This window comes from Sminthopsis crassicaudata, chromosome 4 (genome assembly GCF_048593235.1).
Source record: "Sminthopsis crassicaudata isolate SCR6 chromosome 4, ASM4859323v1, whole genome shotgun sequence".
Taxonomy (NCBI): Eukaryota; Metazoa; Chordata; class Mammalia; order Dasyuromorphia; family Dasyuridae; genus Sminthopsis; species Sminthopsis crassicaudata.
Window position 1 is genome coordinate 304,213,336 of NC_133620.1, and position 21,723 is coordinate 304,235,058.

The following is a 21,723-nucleotide window of genomic DNA, read 5'->3' on the forward strand; positions in this document are numbered from 1 at the left end:
TTTTTTTAGTGAGTTGTTTTTTTTTTTCCAATTCACAAATCCTACTTTCTTGAGAATTCTTTATCTTTTGCAATACAGAAGTCCTACTTTCCTCTGATTTTTTAACCTTTTCCAATTCACAAATTTTGTTTCCCTGCATTTCCTGTGAATTCTTTATCTTTTCCAATTCAAATTTCAGGACATTGTTACTCTCTAAAATAGCTTCTCTTTCCTTTGCCCATTTATCTTCTAACTCTCTTTTCAGGTCTTTAATAATCTCTTCTAGAAGAGAATTATGTGATGGGGGCCAGGTAACATTCCCCTTCAGGGCATTATCTGGAGACTCTCTGCTTGTTAGCCTCCTCAGGGTTAGAGATCCGCTCCCTTTCTATACAGAAGCTGTCAATCGTTGTCTTGAATTTCTTACTCATTTTTTATAATTTGAGGGGTCTGCTTTCTGATTAAAGGGTTCCCAGCTTCCTCTACAGAACAGATATATGAAAGGCCGTTATCTTGTGAACTGGGTGGAAAAGGTACTGAGAGTGCTCTGGGAGAGAGTTCCTTCCTCCTCCTCCAGAAGTGGTTCAGAGCCAGGCTGCAGATGTGCCCAGTGAAGGACACCAGCTTTGTAGCCTAGAGACTGCCCTAAGGCAAGAGGCTGAACAGTGAAAGCCTCACAATCCCAGGCCAAAGCCCCCCCATGGGGCCATGGATGACCGGCAAATAGCCCCCGGCGCACAGATCAGCAGTTATTTCCGCCCCAGGATGCACAGTCACTAGAGGTTTGCTGTTGTGGAAGTTCCACTGCCTCAGGCCGAGCCCTCTCTCCCCCACTGCCTTGCAGGTTCTTAATTGCCCCAAGGAAAAGCCCCGGACAGCAAGAGACATGCCCCATTTGTGCTGTCTCATATCCGATTTGGGGTAGCTATAGACAGTTTCTGGCTTTTTTTTTTTTTTTTTTTTTTTTTTTTTAAGTGGCTTGACTTCTCTGCTGGTCTGCTCTTTTGCAAGCAGAGTAGAGCTATCAGCCTATGCCAGAATCCTTTGTAGCTTTTCCCCAGGGACCTCTCCAGCCCAATCAGCACTGTAAGCTAGCCTTTAGTCTTTCTCCGTCTGTGCTGGTCCTTTTCCCCCTCCCTTCATTACATATCTTTTCTGATGATGTTCCAGATTCTCTTCAGCTGGTAAGTTGTTGTGTTTCTAATCTTTGTGATTTTTACCAGTCCAAGGTTCTTTTTGAGGCTGAATTGTATAATTGGTATTGAGGGTAAGGAAGAGCTTAGAAATTCGAGTGTATCTTCTCTGCCATCTTGGCTTCGCCCCTCTTTTCATATTTCTTATAGCTTTCATTTCTTTTCCCATTTTTTTAAAAATAATTTTTGAGTATTGCATTTCTATTAGTTCTTAAAAAAAAAAAACTTTATGTCTCTGAGGAATTCTGCTTGGACTCATACCTAATATGTATTTTACTTTGAGGCTTTGCTTTCAATATTTTGGAGTCATTTTCTCATTTAGTGTTTGTGTCTTAAACTTCCCTGTCACTATAATAGCTCATTATGGTGGGATTGTTCTTCTTTTTAGTTTTTTCCTCACTTTTCAAATGTCCTTTTTGACACTGGACTTTATGTTAGAAATGGGGTCTGAACATAGTCTGGTGAATTTTCTAGATATTTAAGGGTATTGGGAGGGTCTTTGCCTTTCCTTCATCAAGGAACTCAGAATTGCTTTGGTGGAGACAATTTTGTCTCTCTCAGCTATTAGAAAGTAAAATATTCATTAGTTATATTATCCTTTAATTTTGCAAGTCTTTTCTGGAAAGTTGTTCAAGTCACCTCAGTGGAAAGGAAATATGACTTGTTATCGAGAGGTGCAACATCTGACCCCAGTAATTAGAGGAATGATAAAGTAAACCATATGCCCTGAGATGGGAAAACAGAACCAGTTTGCCAGTTGTGGATGAGTGGGACTGGCAGAAGGAACCCAGATGGGTGGAAATATCTGCTCTATGGTTAGGTGAATCATAAAGTACAATAGAGTACAAAAAAATAATAGCCTATAATAACATGGTCTCCTATCTCGTGTGTCCATATTGGCAGTAGACCCATTACCTACCTTATACCATTCTCATAAGTCTATCAACCTAGTTATTTAGTTCAGGAAAGGTCAGACAATGTCTCTGATGGGTGGTGAGATACTCCACAAATAATTGCATGCAGAAGAAGAAATATTTCCTTTGGTCCTGACACTAAAGAGTAGAACTTTTATGCTGAGGCAATTGGGGTCAAGAGACTTGCTCAGGGTTTGCACAGCTAGAAAGCGTTATGAGATTAGATTTGAACTCAGGTCCTCCTGATTTCAGGGCTGGTGCTCTATCCACTGCGCCACTTAGTTGCCCCAAGTAGAACTTTTGATTTTCCAGATCTTTTCTCTCCAGATCTCAAATCACTTAGCCAAATCACTACTACCCAGAAATTAGCATGAAGAAAGATTGTTTCCAGCCTATCCAGCTGGAACTATTCCAGCCAGTGTTCTTTCCTATGTCAACCATACAGCTTAAAGCTTGGCATACTAGGAAAGCTTAACAAGACCCAGATCCTTAAGATATTATATGTTACTTAGGTAATGGCTAAATTCCATTTGTGTGTGTATGTCTTATAGTAAGCATAGCTGTAACATGAACCTGGTAAAGCAACATTACTCAGGATCAAGGTTCTAGAAGGTAGAGATTAATTGCATGGGAAAAATCAGAAACCTGTTTAAGATTACAGGCAAATGTGATCCATTTAACAATAGAATACTGCTTTCTTTGTCCATCCATCTTGTTAAAGGAACAATTTTATAGAATCCCATGAATATAGAGTAGTAGCTGGAAGTTATCTTAGAGGATGTCTGGTCTAATCTCTTCACTTTACAGATGATGAAACTGAGGCCCAAGATCACATAATAAGTCGCAGAACCAGGATTCAAGATCAGGTCTTTGGATCCAAATTTTAGAGCTTCTTTCATTGCGTCATACCTTGTAGTATTCAGCTTATAACAGGAAACTGGATGAAGGTCAATGGTATGACCTTGCTTCATCTTGTTAGTCACAACTAAGTGAGAGGTGAACAGGGCAGAACTGAATTGTCTTTTTTTAAATGTGGGATATAGCAGAAAGCCTGTTTGGCGACTTTTGGAAGAGTTTGAAGTTACAAAAATCATTTGGTCTGGACAATGTTAAATACTTGCCAAAAGTATCTAATTGTGCTCCTAATAGATAAAGATCTTTAAAAACATGGTTCCAGTAAGGTCATAAAGGCCTTGAGGCTTGTAGTGAAGGGTCTGGAGCCTAAGAGAGCAGTCGGCTAGATGGTCTTCCAGGGATGTAGCCTGTTCAAGGCCCAGATAGGCCTTCCATGCAACTGGGTAAATGAGGGGCTCTCAGAATATCCACAGGGAATGTAGATTCTCTGAAACTTTAAATCTCTGAGCATTGGCAGGAAAATGCATATTAGTATTGTTTTAGAAACAACTGGGCCTTCCCAGTCATTATAGTCCCCTAAACAACTGGATGTTTTTTAGAGTTGCTTTCTAATACTTATTCCTCACATAGGCCACTCTTCTATCCAGGGCCTCTGCTACTATGGTCTCTTCCTTTCTGGCCAACATTATCATTGGTGTTATCGTGGGCTTCAATGATTTCAGGAAAAGAAATCTTTTTCAAATCAATATCCATCATGTTCTGGCAGTATGCAGTAGAATTCTGGTAGTCCTGGGGATGGACGGTGAATTTCTGCTGAATTCTTTTCCACATAGACTTGAAGTGCTTCTGACTCTCCTTAGCCATAAATTAGAGAAGAAAAGCATTTGGGAGGTCAGTAACCCTGCATCATTTATTCAGGATATGGGCTACTTTGTCTTGATTGGCTGCAGTGATGGGTATGATAACTTCATCTCTTTGAATTCCACTGGGTATTGCCCAGGTACCATTTGACTCACATCATTATTGTAAGAGCAAGTGGTATAACAAAATACTCAGACCTTCTTGATCTCTGTCACTAGGGAGGAACTACCATTTGCAAAAATCTTCTGGGATCCAGTATGTGGTTTGGTATTACTAACTGCATTGGATGATTTAGATAATAAAAAAAACTCAAAAGCTTTTATCTGGCCTTATCCGTAATACTTGGCATAGATGTTGCTGAAAAGACCAGTGTAACTCATGGTACTCATTCCCTTGATTGTCTTCTCTCCAAGTTTTTGCTTGGAAACTTGGGGCTCTCAGAAATTGGGGAACTATTGGGGAGTCTCAGGCTATTATAATAATTTGGCTACTGACATTCAAGTAGGATGGAGGGCTTGGGAAATTTGGGAGGCCTAATTGCAGCTGCAGGACCCTTATTTCCCTGATGCTAGAGGTGTAGCATAATTTTACTGGCATTAATTACCTCCTTATCAATTCTGTGTTTCAAGAACCATAACCAAACTTTGGCACTCCGCTTGTCTATCATGATGATATGTAGGTACTATGCTTCATGCACTGGCAGCCGTATATGTCCCTATGGCCACTGTGACTGTCCCAATCTTATGCTTTAATTTCCATTAAATTGGTGCTATGTTGAAAGAAGTCCATGGTTTAAAGCTTTATTTATTTATTTATTAAAGGTGTATTTCACCTAAAAGGAGGGAGTCTAACTTGCTGCTAGTATTGACTTGTCATAGGGTGTGGCAGACCATGGAGAGCAGCAAGAGAAAATCTACCAAACCATTCTCTTTTTAAGAATTTTACCACTCCCTTGTAGATCATCATAAGGGAACCAACTTCAATAGGAACTCATCTTTTGGGGGCTGGAATATGTACAGGGAGGTGGGTACCTTAGCTATGTAAAAAAGAACTAAGGACTGTTTTCATCTTTGCCTCTGACTGATTTAACACTTGCAAAAGTGTTCAGTGAGCTCCTTAAGCTAGTGACACTGTGATTAGCAAGGATTTGGCAGTGCATTATATCACATTCCAAGTAACCGTTGTTCTAGTGACTTGTTAGGATATTTAAACTTTTCTTAAGCCCCTCAAATTGCTTAGTTGTGAAAACCCACTTACTCTCTCACCCCTCTGTGGAGAAAGTGAGGAAAGAGTAGTATAAAATAAGTCTGAACCTTTATTAACATCATTAATGGTTCCCATTTTCATTCACTTTCCTGCTTTATTCTTCTTTTCCTTTATACTCCTATTCTTAGCAGGAGTCAACAAATTTTCCAGCACAACCTCTGGGTCAAAATCACTACTCATCAGAGAAATACAAATTAAGACAACTCTGAGATACCACTACACACCTGTCAGATTAGCTAAGATGACAGGAACAAATAATGATGAATGTTGGAGGGGATGTGGGAAAACTGGGACACTAATACATTGTTGGTGGAGTTGTGAAAGAATTCGGCCATTCTGGAGAGCAGTTTGGAACTACGCCCAACAAGTTATCAAACTGTGCATACCCTTCGATCCAGCTGTGCTACTACTGAGCTTATATCCCAAAGAAATACTAAAGAGGGGAAAGGGACCTGTGTGTGCCAAAATGTTTGTAGCAGCTCTTTTTGTAGTGGCTAGAAACTGGAAGATGAATGGATGTCCATCAATTGGAGAACATTTGGATAAATTATGGTATATGAAGGCTATGGAATATTATTGCTTTGTAAGAAATAACCAGCAGGATGAATTCAGAAATCTTGCATGAACTGATGCTGAGTGAAATGAGCAGAACCAGAAGATCACTATACACTTCAACAACAATACTTTATGAAGATGTATTCTGATGGAAGTGGATATCTTCAACATAAAGAAGATCCAACTCACTTCCAGTTGATCAATGATGGACAGAAACAACTACACCCAGAGAAGGAACACTGGGAATTGAATGTAAACTGTTAGCACTACTGTCTATCTACCCAGGTTACTTATACCTTTGGAATCCAATACTTAACGTGCAACAAGAAAATTGGATTTACACACATATATTATATTTAGGTTATACTGTAACACATGTAAAATGTATGGGATTGCCTGTCATCTAGGGGAGGGAGTAGAAGGAGGGAGGGGAAAATCTGGAAAAATGAATACAAGGGATAATGTTATAAAAAAAAAATTACTCATGCATATATACTGTCAAAAAAATTATAATTATAAAATTAATTAAAAAAAAAAAAAAAAAAAAACAACCTCTGGGTCAAAGACCATACTTGTCCACAACCTGTCATTCCAGCTTCTCTCTTTAATTCACTCGTGTGACTGGAACTGGAGAAGAGCAAGTTAACTCCACACCTTCATGATACTAATTGAATTAGTAAAAGCAAGGAAGTTGTGGTGCAGACTTGGGGAAAGTTTGGTTTAATCTTTGCACAGCTGAGTTGCCTTAGGACCCAACTTTTTGAATCTTTTGATTAAAAAAAAAAAAAAAATATATATATATATATATATATATAATTTTTTTTAATATTCTGACAGAAACCTGCTAGGAACTCAGAAAACCTCTTTGCTGTCATCCTTTTGTCTCCTTGTTGAATCCTTATTTGTGTTTTTGTTTTTTTTTTTTTGTCTTGCTGCTAGTATTGACTTGTCATAGGGTGTGACAGACCATGGGCAGCAGCAAGAGAAAATCTACTAAATCATTCTCTTTTTAAGAATTTTACCATTCCCTTGTAGCTCATCATAAGGGAACCAATATATTTGAATATATTTGTCTAAAGAATGGAATTCTCAGGTTTTATATGATCCATTGTACCTGAAAATTGTTAAATCCATCAACAGCCCCTCTATCTTCATGGCATAATCCATAAAAACTAAGAGCTATCTCAATATACACACTTTATTTCCATTTTCCTTGTGCTGGGATCTAGGACCAATAATTAATAATAAATCTGAGATAATATTGCCTGAGATGAAACCTGAGATAAAATTGGCACTCTTTATCAACCAAGTCACCCACCAGGCTTGTCCTATTGAGTATGTGTGGAAAGGTACTCCCATTGAGAAGACTGAGCAGTTGTAGGGTGAAAGGCTCCCACATGGGGCCACCTAATCACCTAAAACCCGATTTTCTTAATATCTCTTTATTCCACTTCAATAAAGGAATCTACAGGCTCATCTTAATCCACTTCTTGCTGACAAAATGTCAAATATTTTGGGCCAGGCTTGATTTTTAGGCTAATCTGCTGATTCTAGATTGGAATGAAATAAAATGCTGGTAGACCACCCAAAAGAAGAAAGTTTATATAATGTTGGCAAAGGAAGTATATTTAACAAAGATATAACTCTGGTTGGAGAATCTTCTCCCCTTGTTGCTATATGAAAACCTATCTGGTCAGCCAATGGTTATTGCCTCACAGAATGGTGAGATCCATTAAGTCTGAAGGGTGATGGCTCCTTTTATGCCTCACATGACCAGGAGATTATGTCAATTGCTTTATCCCCAATCCCCTGTTCCAATTAAGTCTCAGAGAAAACAAAAACAAAACTAGCCCAGCCATCTTATGGCAAGGAGGTCAATAAAAATTACCACTTTCACAGATGGAAAGAATCATTGTGATTAGCTACCAAATGATTATTTCTCCCTTTATAAAAGGAGAATGAGATGTTGCAGTGTTAAGGACCTTATCACATTTATATTTCAGTTAGTGTTTAATGATATTTTAAAATTGAGACTATATTATATGAGTAGTAACAAAGTTTCTGATAGTGAAATCATCTTTTGGAAACCTTTCCTCTGTATTACATGGTTTAGCTGATAATGGTGATTTCATAATTAAAAATGTCATTCACCTATACATAATGCTATGGTAGAAAAAAGATAGTATTGCCTCTAATACTGGAAGAGGAACAAGGGTTTTAAATTACTTTTGACATTAGTATATTTTCATGATTTTAATTTTAATTTATTTCTAGAATTAGGGTAGAAGTTTGGAAGACAAGAAAGTGTAAGGGGCCTTTAAATGGGTGCCACAGTGCATTGGGAGATTGAGGCCCGGAAGTAATTTCTGTGGATATTAGGACTGCCCTTGGGCGGGATCCTGGCCATATTGAGATAGCGTCCTAATGGGTGACTCTCTTGCTGATTGGCTGTGTGTGTGACCTCACAGGCCCTATGTAAGCCCACTGCAGGCAGCAGGCGGTCCTCTTTAATCTGGCGCTCTTCACCCTGGCTCCTTAGCCTGGGTGGCCAAGCCAAGATGGGTAGCCAAAAGAGGTAAGGGTTTTGGTAGTGAACACGTGGGTCTTCTGACCAGGTGTTCACTCAGGAACCAACAAGTCAGGGCATCAGTCAGGGCATTATGTGAGTAGGTATAATAAAGGCTTTTAAGATTACACGTGGTTGTTCTTGAGTGCGCTACCGGTTATTAAGCTAGTAATTGTAACTGCCAGGAGAGCACGTTACAAATGGCGCTCAACGTGGACGCATCAGGAATTATCAGGTTTTGAAAATATTTAATATTCAGAATTAAGATTCTGAAAGATCCGGTAGAAACGCCACTTAAGAGGGAAAAGAGAGAAGCAATATGGACCCAGGTAAATCTAGGATCAGGCTCAAGGACACAGCTGAACATAATGCTTACATAAAGAGGTTAAAGAGCCAGATGGAAGATCTTTTAACAAAGATCACCACTGAAGAACAGCAGGAAGCTTGTAATCAAGCTCCGAGAAGCCTATCCCCACACCCAGTAAATATATCTCGGAGAGGGAGCAACCTAGAGCTAATGCGTATATATGACAGTATAGAGTATAAAATGCCACAGCAAGAGTTGCTGGAATTGCAGGTTAAACTACAGATGGAGATAGAGAAAGAAGAAAAGGCTAGGTTACTACAGATAGAACAGGAAGAGTTCAAACCAGTGGCTGAAACTAAGGAAGGAAATAAACGAACCACATGGACTTCAGTTGTAGAAATTCTTCTTAGCGTTTTGTTGGTTTACCTCCTGCATTGTTGTTTTAAGGAATTTATTGATTACTCTTCCATTGAGAAGTTTAGTTCTTTTTATGTGCAAAGCTCAGGTTGGATTTTAAATCAGCCTTTGGGGAATTTTCCAATTCTTCTTCCCTCTGCCTCACCTTCTTGGGAGAAGGGGGAGGAGGAAAAGGAAGGGCGATAATATCATCAGCACTGCCCATTAATCCATTCAAAACTCCTCTGTTTTCATTTCAAAGGACTGGAGTAGGCTTTATTCCCCTAGGCAAAAAGGAATTGTGGGGTATTGAGTATAATCAGAAAAGTTTTAAAAATTCAGTTCAGTTAATTTCTAAGAAACCTTACAGGGATAAGACCTTGCAGTTAGAGAGAGTGGAGTTTTATACTTGTAAAATTGCTAGGATCGTCTTTGGAAAGTTGGAACTCCTCTTTTCTTACCTGGTGGATTTTCCACTTCCACAGGTGAGCTTGATTTCCCAACCCCCTACGGGTACTTATAAAACAGTGTTTATGTCTAGAATGGGTTGGAAAATTGCTGTTTTAATCACTAGAATAAATAGACAGTGTGTGATCTTTGACCCAGGAGGAAAAGTAATATCAGATTTATTGATTCACACTCCTGGAGTACAATTCGGTATCAGAAACTCAAACTTTGATTTTTAGGCAAAAGAATTCAGGGATATAGCCGAGTGTTCTTTTTTCATTAACTGTATGAGTGGATGTTTTAAGACCAATGGACATTATGGCTTCATTCCAATCTGGAGAAGCAGCTAGACATGTGATCAACCATTTTTCAATTGTAGAAATTTCACATGCATTTAAGACAGTTTATGGATTGGCTTACAAATATTTTGCCTTTAGGTGTTTTTGCATTGAATTTGACTTTGCCCATTCCATTGGCATTTCTTATAATCCTATTAGTAAAGTCATTACTGCACCGACTATCCCCAAGATCTTCTCTTCTAAACAAGAGAAGGGAATTTTGGGATATGTGATTGCTTACAATTTTAAAATTTTGATTTTACATTTTTAAACACTTTTGATTTTACATCTTCAAAGTATTTTGATTTTACATTTTAAAGTTATTTTGGTTTTATATTTTTAATCTATTTCGGTTTTACACTTTTATTTTATTTTTTTTTTTTAATTTTTATTTTATTTTATAATTATAACATTTTTTTGACAGTACATATGCATGGGTAATTTTTTACAACATTATCCCTTGCACTTACTTCTATTCAAATTTTTTCCCTTCCTCCCCCAACCCCCTCCCCCAGATGGCAAGCAGTCTTATATATGTTAAATATATTACAGTATATTCTAGATACAATATATGTGTGTAGAACCGAATTTTTTGTTGCACAGGAAGAATTGGATTCAGAAGGTAAAAATAACAGTTTACATTCATTTCCCAGTGTTCCTTTTCTGGATGTAGCTGGTTCTGTCCATCATTAATCAATTGGAATTGGATTAGCTCTTCTATGTTGAAGAAATCCACTTCCATCAGCATACATCCTCGTACAGTATCATTGTTGAAGTGTATAATGATCTTCTGGTTCTGCTCGTTTCACTCAGCATCAGTTGATGTAAGTCTCTCCAAGCCTCTCTGTATTTCTCCTATTGGTCATTTCTTATAGAACAATAATATTCCATAACATTCATATACCATAGTTTACCCAACCATTCTCCAATTGATGGACATCCACTCATCTTCCAGCTTCTAGCCACTATGAAAAGGGCTGCCACAAACATTTTGGCACATACAGGACCCTTTCCCTTCTCTAGTAGTTCCTTGGGGTATAAGCCCAGTAGTAGTATGGCTGGGTCAAAGGGTATGCACATTTTGATAACTTTTTGGGCATAATTCCAGATTGCTCTCCAGAATGGTTGGATTCTTTCACAACTCCACCAACAATGCATCAGTGTCCCAGTTTTCCCACAGCCCCTCCAACATTCATCGTTATTTGTTCCTGTCATCTTAGCCAATCTGACAGGTGTGTAATGATACCTCAGAGTTGTCTTAATTTGCATTTCTCTGATCAATAGTGATTTGGAACACTCTTTCATATGAGTGGAAATAGTTTTAATTTCATCATCTGAAAATTGTCTGTTCATATCCTTTGACCATTTATCAATTGGAGAATGGCTTGATTTCTTATAAATTAAAGTCAATTCTCTGTATATTTTGGAGATGAGGCCTTTATCAGAACCTTTAACTGTAAAAATGTTTTCCCAATTTGTTACTTCCCTTCTAATCTTGTTTGCATTAGTTTTGTTTGTGCAGAAACTTTTTAATTTGGTGTAATCAAAATGTTCTATTTTGTGATCAATAATGGTCTCTAGTTCTCCCTTGGACACAAACTCCTTCCTCCTCCACAAGTCTGAGAGGTAAACCATCCCATGTTCCTCCAATTTATTTATGATTTCGTTCTTTATGCCTAAATCTTGGACCCATTTTGATCTAATCTTAGTATGTGGTGTTAAATGTGGGTCCATGCCTAGTTTCTGCCATACTAATTTCCAGTTTTCCCAGCAGTTTTTGTCAAATAATGAATTCTTATCCCAAAATTTGGGATCTTTGGGTTTGTCAAAGATTAGATTGCTATTTTTATTCACTATCTTGCCCTGTGAACCTAACCTATGCCACTGATCAACTAGTCTATTTCTTAGCCAATACCAAATGGTTTTGGTGACTGTTGCTTTATAATATAGCTTTAAATCAGGTACACTTAGACCACCTTCCTCTGAATTTTTTCAATGTCTAGTTTACCCTCTGTTTCCAAAACGTCTGGGCAGTTCTCTTTGATAATTTCCTCGAAAATGGTGTCCAAGCTCTTTTTTTCCTCCCATTTTTCAGGGAGTCCGATTATTCTCAAATTGTCTCTCCTGGATCTGTTTTCCAGGTCTGTTGTCTTTCTGGTAAGGTACTTGACAGTCTTTTCAATTGTTTCATTTCTCTGGTTTTGCTTGACTACCTCTTGGTTTCTCCTTGAGTCATTCATTTCTACTTGTTCCAGTCTAATTTTCAATGATGTATTTTCTTCTCTCATTTTTTTTATATCTCTTTGTAATTGTCCAATTGAGTTTTTATCTTCTATGGAATTTTTTTCCATTTTATCCATTTTATTTTTTAGAGAGCTGCTTTCTTTTTCCAGCTCACTAATCCTGTTTTCCTTGGAGTTGTTTACCTTTTCCAGCTCACTAATCTTGTTTCTCAATGATTTGATTTCTTTATCCACTCTGTCTTTGAATGCATGGGATGACTTCTCCAGGCTCTCTTGCCAAGCTTCCCTTTCCTTTTCCCATTTCTCTTCCAGCTCTCTTGTGAGAGCCTTTTTGATTTCCTCTATGAGGTTCTTTTGTATTGAGGAGCAGCTTATATCCCTCCCAGGGGATACATCTGGGGACAGTCTGTTCCTAGTCTCCTCAGCATTTGAAGTCTGCTCCCTCTCCACACAGAAGTTGTCAATGGTTAGAGCCCTTTTGAATTTTTTGTTCATTTTGTCAGAGTAGGAATCAAAGAAAACAAACTGACAAGAGAAACAATTGGTCTGTTTTGCGGGGGATGGGGCTGGATGGTATTAATGGGCTTCCTCTACAGACTGGGGGTAGGGCAGCAGAGAGCCACTAACAGAACAGCAATGACTGTACTGAGTCTGCGCTCTGAGGCTCCGAGAACGCACCGAGTCAGTCCAGGTGGGGATTGGGGGTGGCCGGGCTCTGAGAGACGCTGGCTTTCTGGGGTTTTAATCTTCACCTCCGGTATTTACACCCTCTCCACCGCTCCTGGCTTGCTGCCAAGATGGAGCATCCACACTGGGGCAAAAGCCCTTTCACAGAAACGGCAGAGATCACACCCCTCCCCCTCCGGTCTGAGCTGTGTGAGCTGCCTGTCTTGCTCTGGCTGTCTGCCCTCAGTCTGCGCCCAGTCTGATTGATCCTCCCCCAAGCAAACACAGACCTTTTCTGGCGACTTTCAAGGATGTCTTCTCTTGGTGATAATTTGTGGATTTCTTTCTGGGTCAAGCATTGTCATGAAGTAAGTTCTGAGAGAAAAGGAGGAGCTCAAGCAGCTGTCTGCCTCCACGCCGCCATCTTCGGTTTTACACTTTTAAACTATTTTGGTTTTCCATTTTTAAATTCCTTGCCTTTTACCTTAGCAATGCACTTCGGGCATACACAGAAAGTACAGCTAAGTGACAGACTGACTCACTTTTGTCTGACTTTTGTTAATCTTTTTGACAACAACTTTGTTTCCACTATGATGTGGAAAGGCCTGGATGGCATTTGGAAAGGCCCAAGTCGGGCCCCGGGGACATTCCTTCCTAGGTGCAGATCCAGCAGTAGAGTTCATCCCCACAAGAGACATTTGTAACCTGGGGATCCAAGAGAAGGACCAGACAACAGTCCAGAGAGACCAGCCAGATGTCCGCAGCCCTTCAGACGCTGATGCCCCTCCTGACCGTGACACCAGAGACACCAGACACAGTTCCAGTGTTGCAGCTGAAATGGACTGTTTTGGATGATACGCAATATAAAGACTGTAAATGGACAATGGGCCTGCTTGCTTCTCCCGTGGCTACTTGCCATATGGTGGCCTGGGGAGAGGCTTTGCCCTATGCTTTCTATTGAAGGACTATGCTTTTAAATTAGTGGGTGAAAAACCAACACACCCACCTGCCGTTGTTATTGAGACAATGTTATTGGACATGACTTTGCTTATGTGCACCTGAGAAACTAGAATTGTTCTAGAATTGTGAAAAGTGCAATTGAGAATTGTGATAAGCTAGAATTGTTCTAGGATTGTGAAAAGTGCAACAGAAAATTGTAAGAAACTAGAATTGGTCTAGAACTGTGATAAATGTAACTAGAATTGTGACAACCTACTTCACTGATATTTAATTGTTAACTAGAATTGTGATGTTTTACCTTGTTGACTTCCCACCTCAGTGTTGACATCCTACCTCATTGGCATCCTACCTCATTGGCATATTATATCGAGTATGACTTTGATGAATGGGTTGAACACTTGGGCCACTGTTGAGCCTGGTTCTTATTGTCATACTTCTGTTTACTGATCTGCTGCTTTGTACCTCCTTGGGCATAACACTCTGTCATCTCATGGATCAAGTGAACTATAGCTGGTGCTAAAAGTTTAGCTTGGTGAGATGTGCGGTTCCCGCAAAACAAGAGAAAGGGAATTGTAAGGGACCTTTAAATGGGTGCCACAGTGCATCGGGAGATTGAGGCCCGGAAGTAATTTCTGTGGATATTAGGACTGCCCTTGGGCGGGATCCTGGCCATATTGAGATAGCGTCCTAATGGGTGACTCTCTTGCTGATTGGCTGTGTGTGTGACCTCACAGGCCCTATGTAAGCCCACTGCAGGCAGCAGGCGGTCCTCTTTAATCTGGCGCTCTTCACCCTGGCTCCTTAGCCTGGGTGGCCAAGCCAAGATGGGTAGCCAAAAGAGGTAAGGGTTTTGGTAGTGAACACGTGGGTCTTCTGACCAGGTGTTCACTCGGGAACCAACAAGTCAGGGCATCAGTCAGGGCATTATGTGAGTAGGTATAATAAAGGCTTTTAAGATTACATGTGGTTGTTCTTGAGTGCGCTACCGGTTATTAAGCTAGTAATTGTAACTGCCAGGAGAGCACGTTACAAGAAAGGATTGAGAGGAAAGAGAGAAGTAATCAGATGGATAGAAATTAAGTAATTAGAAATATGTAGAATGAGACTAAGTGTAAACTTAGCAAATGATGGCAGAATAAATTTTAAAAGAAGGTTCTAATGTGAGTTTGATTTGGAATTGGGCAAGAATAAGTGGTTCTAACACAAATTCTTTAGCCATATTTTAATTATTTCCATCTTAGGAGCTTGGTTTGGTGCTGTTACCTGAATGAAGGCATAAAATACAGTGGTATTCCAATATTGTTCCAAATTACAAGTAGTAACAAAAACCTAACATCTTTATTATTTAAGGATTCCTTCTGGTTGACCATTAATAATTATATTAGTGATATTTCAGGTCTTTGAGAGAGAGATTCAAACTACTGTCCTATTTTATTCATTCATTCATTCATTTATTTCATTGCCACTTATCTCCTATGGGAGAATTTTTAAATTTTTTTACATATGACTACCAAGTGTGGTACAAGCCATCTCCTAGATGTAATTCAATATTCTTATACCAGTAATACTATAGCATTTCATAGGTAGAATTTTAGAAATAAGAGGAATCTAAGAGATCATATGGTCCACACCCTTCAGGAAATTAGACATTGATTTGCTTGCTGGACCTAATAGGGGTGTGAGGGATGTAGAAGACTCTTACCCAAAATGACTACTCAGAGATCATTCAGTAGAAAGCAGAAAAGTTGTTTATTAAAATCTCTGGAGGATGAGCTGTCCCATCACCAGATAAGAAAGAGAAAGCTCGAGATAGAGGGCTAAAGAAGTAGTAAAGATACACAGCTTTTATACAAGAGATTATATCACAAGTAAGAGAGCATTGAGAAGGGGAGTGGGGAAGCATCTAATTGGTTGTTCCAATCTCCAGAGAGATTGGAATGGAAGATTTCTGTTTCCCAGAAATCACCTGATTTCTGGGAAACAGAAAATCAGGTCTTCAGGCTTAATCAAGCAGATAGTGATGAAGCTAATAGACTAAATACCAATAAATGTCAAATATTGATAAATGTCATCAGCTCAGGTTAAGTAAATATGTTTATAGTTGGCCAAGGCTCAAGTAAATATGGGGTCATAGGTCATAGGGAAAAACAGAAATAATGAAAATAAAATACAGAAAAAGAATTTATACATTCCTGTAAGTTCTTCACCTTATCTCTCTATTCCACACAGAGGCATCACGACATAATGAATGAAATCATAGGCCTTGTAGTCAGGAAGATCTGGATTCAAGTGGTACCCCTGATAATGTTGTCTCTATAACCCTGGACAAGTCATTTAATCTTTTTACATCCCCCACTCTCTAAGACAATTGATTGTAGTGGAAGTATTAATTAATTTTGGTAGAGGACATTTCTTTACTAGGAGTTCTTTAATGAGAATTTCTTGTACCACTACAAAGATCAGTCAGTCAAATGCTTAGTTGAACTAAGCATTTATTAAGTGATCATTTTGCTCATGCATTGTGCCAAATCTTAGGGATACCAAAAAAAAAAAAAAAAAAGGAGGACGACACAGTTGAAGGAGAAAAGACAGTGTACAAAAAATTATGCACAAACTATATAAAGGATAAATTGGAAATATCTAATAGAGGAAAAACATTAAGTAGAATCAGAAAAGGTTTCTCATAGAAGATGGTGTATAAGTTAGGACTTGAAGGAAGCTAGGAAGGTAGCTAGGAGATAGAGATGAGGAAGGAGAGGATGGGAGACATTCAGTGAAAATGCAGAGAATTGGTAATTGAGTGTGTTGTGTAAGGAATAGCAAGGAAGCCAACTGTCACTGGATCATAAGTGTACTTGAAAGGAGTAAATATAAGAAGACTGGAAAAATAGGAGGAGGCCAGACTGTGAAGGGCTTTGGATACTAGAGCATTTTACATTTTATCCTAGAGGTGATAGGGAGCCACTGGAGTTTATCAGTGATCAGATCTGTATTTTAAGAAATTTAATTTGATAGCTGAGCAGAGAATGGCCTGGAGTGGAAAAAGACTTGAGTTAGCAAGATTTACCAGTAGATTGCTGCAGTAGTATAGATATCAGGTAATAAGGGTCTGCACTGAGATGGTAATATCAGAGGAGAGAAGAGAACATACACAAAAGATTTTATAAAAGTAATTCAATAGAATTTGGCAACAGATGCCAAACAGGTGGAGGGGAAGAGTTGAGAAGAATGTAATAGGGTAGTTCAGAAGTGAGAAGGTTTGGAAAGGAAAGATGTGTTCAATTTTAGATATGTTGAATTTAAGATATCTATGAGGCATTATTTGTCATGTCTATTAGGCATTTGCAGAAGTAAGCCTGTAGGTTAGGGGAAAGGGCTGGAGATAAGTAGTTCAGAGAATCATCTGCATAGAAATTTTAATTAAACTCAGGAAAACTGATGAGATCACCAAATGAAATAGCGTAAAGGGAGCAGGGAAGAAGGCCCAGGACAGAGTTGTATGGGATCTAATTAATGGGCAAGACCTGGATAAAGATCTAGAAAAAGAAACTGAGGCGGTGATGATAGAGGTGGTGATAAATCAGGATTAAAATGTGTAAACCTAGAGGCTGAACCTGTATACAAACCTTTTTCTTTTTTTATAGGGATGGATACATGTATATGTTGATTATACTTAGCATTTGTAAAGTTCAAAATTAAAAAAAAAAAACAGTAGGTGTCGATAAAATCAGATAACATTTAAAAATACAAGGAGCCTTGTGATATGTAGACATTTTTAATTCATTTCAACAAACATGAATTAATGTTCTTATTAGACCCTCCCCCCAAAAAAGAGATCAGAGAAAGCAGAAAAAAACCCATATGTACAAAAATATAGCGATGCTTTTTGAGGGCCCTGTCAGTTGGGAAGGACTGAACAAATTGTGTATGATATGAATACAATTGTATTGTAAAAAGCGACTGAAGGGTTGGTTTCAAAGGAACCTGAAGTAACTTATGAATCTATATAGAGTGCAGTGAGCAGAACCAGGAAACCAATTTATACAACATTGTAAAAGATAACTTTGAAAGATTTAAGAATGAGCACAGTGACCAATCACTTTTCAAAGGTGCTGCCTACCTCTACTTCCTGACAGATGTGAAGGACTTAAGGTTACAGAATAAGAGGTAGGAGTTTCATACACAGCCAATGTGGAAATTTATTTTGTTTAATGAGTCACGTTTTTATGGGTATTTTTCCATTTGAGGTCATTAAGAGAAGGAGCTGGGCAATAGGATTGCCTTTTGAAAAATGAAAAGTAGTCATTGAAAAAAATTTAAAGAATGCATAAGGAGACCACAATTGATGCACAATTAGAACAGGTTTATATACTTAAAATGAAAAGCAAACTATACTTAATAGAATTCCATAGTTTTCACGTATAACTCTCATGTTCTGTTTTCTTTTATATATGGAAATTCTAATTTTATTTGGTGTTTGGTAATTTTTGAGTAAAAATAAAAAATATTTCAGAAATTGGGTTTAGAACACTAAGTCCTTATGGATTTGGCCTCTTTTATATACTTTAGCAGTCAGACTATTGGTTCAAACCTTAAATGATTAAACCAATTAAACCTCAGGGACAACTTCCTTGCCTCTTAAAGAAAAGAAAAAAAGTTAGTCTGTTTGGAGCCCTGTTAGATGTTCCTGCCAGAGATATTTTATATTTTCCTCTGCTTTTTACATTTTGATTGTATTTTAAAATTTCTTGTTGTCTAATGAAATTGTATTTTTCAAAGAATCCATTGCTTGGATCAGGTTTTTCCGTTCCCTGTTTTAAGCTATTCTGTTTCCAATTTTTCCCTCGAGAGCTATAATTTATTTTTTAATCTCTTGTTTCATTTCTTCCAGGTACTTTTGTCTTTCTGGTAAAGTCTTTTTTTTTTTTTTTTTTTTTTTTTTTTTTTTTTGCTTGTACTTGTGGAACTAATTCCTTCTTTTAGGTTTCCTTCTTGGGTTCATGGAATTTTTTCCATTCTACATTCTTATAGTAGAACTTTGTGCTTTATGGTGAGTCAGACTTCATTCATGGAGCACTCTTGGATGGTTTGAGTAATCACTGTTTGTACTTTCTCTTCTGTAATCAAGAGGCTACTATGTAGCTGGTACTAGGTTCCACTTTTTGCCTTAATCTTGGGCTTTTCTTTCAGAGAAAGCCTTCCTTGGATTATTGGAGATTATGCTGGTCTCAGGTCTATGAGAAAGAGTGTGAGGCAGGACACTGGAATTGGTATAAGGAATGCTTAGGTTTGAACCCCTCAAACACTTAATCCTTTTAGAACTTTACTTCCTCATTTTTGGCTGAACTTGAGGGTCCCTAAGATATCTTTCAGATCCAAATCTATGATTATGTGATCCTTTGATCTTCCAAGGTTCCTGGCAAAGGTGTCCAGCTACTGAGATAGCTTTGTTTTTTGCTATTTCTATCTGTCCTCTGAGGAATACACAGTTTGGCACTTTTCTCTCTGCACATTTACCTGTAGGAGCAGGCTCTTCTACTCCCATGGATGCGAAACTTGAATAAGAAAAAAATGACATCTTGATTTTCACTAATATCTCATATCTTTTGTGATACATCTTTTTATATATTTTTTTATTTTATGAATTTAAAAACCCTGTTAAATATTGATCAATTGATATGAAATATGACTAACAGTCTTTCAAACAAAGTAGAATATCATACATGTCTTAGTGGACACCTGGGTGGTGGTAGGATAGAGTACTGGACCTGGAGTCAAGAAGAGTCCTCTTCCTGCATTCAATAAGTCATCATCCACTTACTAGCTGTATGATCTTGGGCAAGTCACATAACCCTATTTGCTTCAGATTCTTCATCTGTAAATGAACTGGAGAAAGAAATGGCAAATCATTTCAATATCTGCCAAGAAAGCCCCAAAAGGATCATGAAGAGTCAGATAAGACTGAACAACAATTTCAAGTAAGCCAGAAACTTAATAAACAATGATACATTACTCTCTCTTTCAGACACTCATAACATTTCTTTCCTTTTCCAGCTACAGGCAGAAATCTTTATTACTTAAAGGGAAATGCTGAACAGTTGTTGTCATAACATTGATTTGATTCTTTTCCTTTAACTGCATTTGAGGCAACTTAATGGATAGATTGCATAATGGATATAATCGTGGTCATAGAGTTAGGAAGACTGAAATGTATATCCTCAGACAATTATTAGTATTGCAACTAGAAAAAATCACTTAATACATACATACATATATATATATATATATATATATATATATATATATATATATATATATATATATATATATATATATATATGTTTCCTTATTTATAAAATGGAGATAATAGCACTTATTTCCTAGGATTGTTATGCATATGCCATAATACACATAAAGTTCTTTGCATACATTAAAACAGCTATATAAAATTAATTGTTTTTATCATTCCACATATCAAAAGCATATACCTCTAATTGCCACAGCATTATGATGCATTTATATTAAAAATTATAAAGTGAAATACTCTGAGGATGTTAATTTTACTGGCAATTGGCAGGGATTACAACTGGCTGGGATAAAGTATAATTATAATATTGATTAGTAATGAGTGTTACTTAGAGATTGTACTCTAGGCATACATATATGTATTTGTGTATTTGTAAATATGTGTGTATATATATTTATTCATATATATAAAATAAAGGAATTAGAGTACATTTTCCTTTTCTTCTTTCCTCCCAGATAAGTTTTTTTTTTTAATCTTTGCTGTTTTTCTGATGATAACCTACCTTTCAAAAACTAATCTCTGATTAAAATCACTATTTAAGTAGATTACCTGTTTCTAAAAACTCTCTAGCAGTACTAAATAGAAACATGGTCAAGAGCTCGAAAGCAAAATAGACTGGAATCCTGATGCTTTATTCCTTAATCCCATATTCTTGGTAGAAAAAGATGCTGTCAGAAGTGAAGTAATATATTTAAGATTTTTTCTGGATAAACTCTTGTTATTGAAATTATTGATACAAAACTGTAACCAAAACTCAAAGAAAACAGGGGAAAATCAACAAGAGAATGGAGTTGAAACAATAAAAGATGCTTAAATCTGTTCATTAATTCAGTATCTATGAAATACATATTCTGTGCAAGATGTCAGGTACTAAGGATACAAAGAAAACCCAAAACCATCAGGATTTGAATTCTCCTGATGGTTATAAGGGATACAATATAAAATACACATAGTGGGTATAAAGTAATCTTTAGTTAGGTCACACCACTAACAACTTGAACACTCAAGACCATATGTACAAGTTAGTATTTTAAGATAAACTTTAAGGGGCAGCTAGTTGGTGTAGTGGATAGAGCACCAGTCAGGAAGACCTGAGTTCAAATCTGTTCTCAGATGATTAACACTGGCTGTGTGACCCTGGTTAAGTCACTTAACCCCAATTGCCTCAGCAAAAAAAATTAAAAATAAAAATAAAAGATAAACGTTAAAGGAAACTAGGGATTCTAAGACATACAAGGGTGAGGAAAGAATACACTCCAAGCTTGGTGACAGCTTTTGCAAAGACAAGGAAATGGAAGATAAAAGTAGCATGAACATGGGGCAGCTAGGTGGTGCAGTGGATAGAGCACCAGCCCTGAATTCAGGAGGACCCGAGTTCAAATTTGGTCTCACACTTAACATTTCCTAGCTGTGTGACCCTGGGCAAGGCACTTAACCCCAGCCTCAGAAAAAATAAAAATAAAAAAAATAAAGTAGCATGTTCTCTCTGCATGTAGCAAAAACAGAGGGAAAGGGAATTATGAGGAAATAAAACTGAGAAGATAGGTTGGTTCCAATGTGACTTTGTGGTTTAAATGCTTCAACATTTCTTTCCTTTTCCAGCTACAGGCAGAAATCTTTATTACTTAAAGGGAAATGCTGAACAGTTGTTGTCATAACATTGATTTGATTCTTTTCCTTTAACTGCATTTGAGGCAACTTAATGGATAGATTGCATAATGGATATAATCGTGGTCATAGAGTTAGGAAGACTGAAATGTATATCCTCAGACAATTATTAGTATTGCAACTAGAAAAAATCACTTAATACATACATATATATATATATATATATATATATATATATGTTTCCTTATTTATAAAATGGAGA

At 37.5% G+C, this 21,723-nt stretch overlaps 2 protein-coding genes across 7 annotated transcripts in view; one reads left to right on the forward strand and one right to left on the reverse strand.

Moving 5' to 3' along the window:
• FOXK2 (forkhead box K2) overlaps window positions 1–21,723 on the forward strand; it is a 97,451-nt gene that overhangs the window by 20,259 nt on the left and 55,469 nt on the right. The gene's annotated exons all lie outside the window — the stretch shown is intronic.
• WDR45B (WD repeat domain 45B) overlaps window positions 19,144–21,723 on the reverse strand; it is a 157,327-nt gene continuing 154,747 nt past the window's right edge. For all 3 annotated transcript variants that reach the window (XM_074312017.1, XM_074312015.1, XM_074312012.1), the window contains one exon: window positions 19,144–19,432. In XM_074312017.1, the coding sequence (XP_074168118.1) occupies window positions 19,390–19,432 (43 nt within the window). In that variant the 3' untranslated portion in view covers window positions 19,144–19,389. The remainder of the gene's footprint in view (window positions 19,433–21,723) is intronic.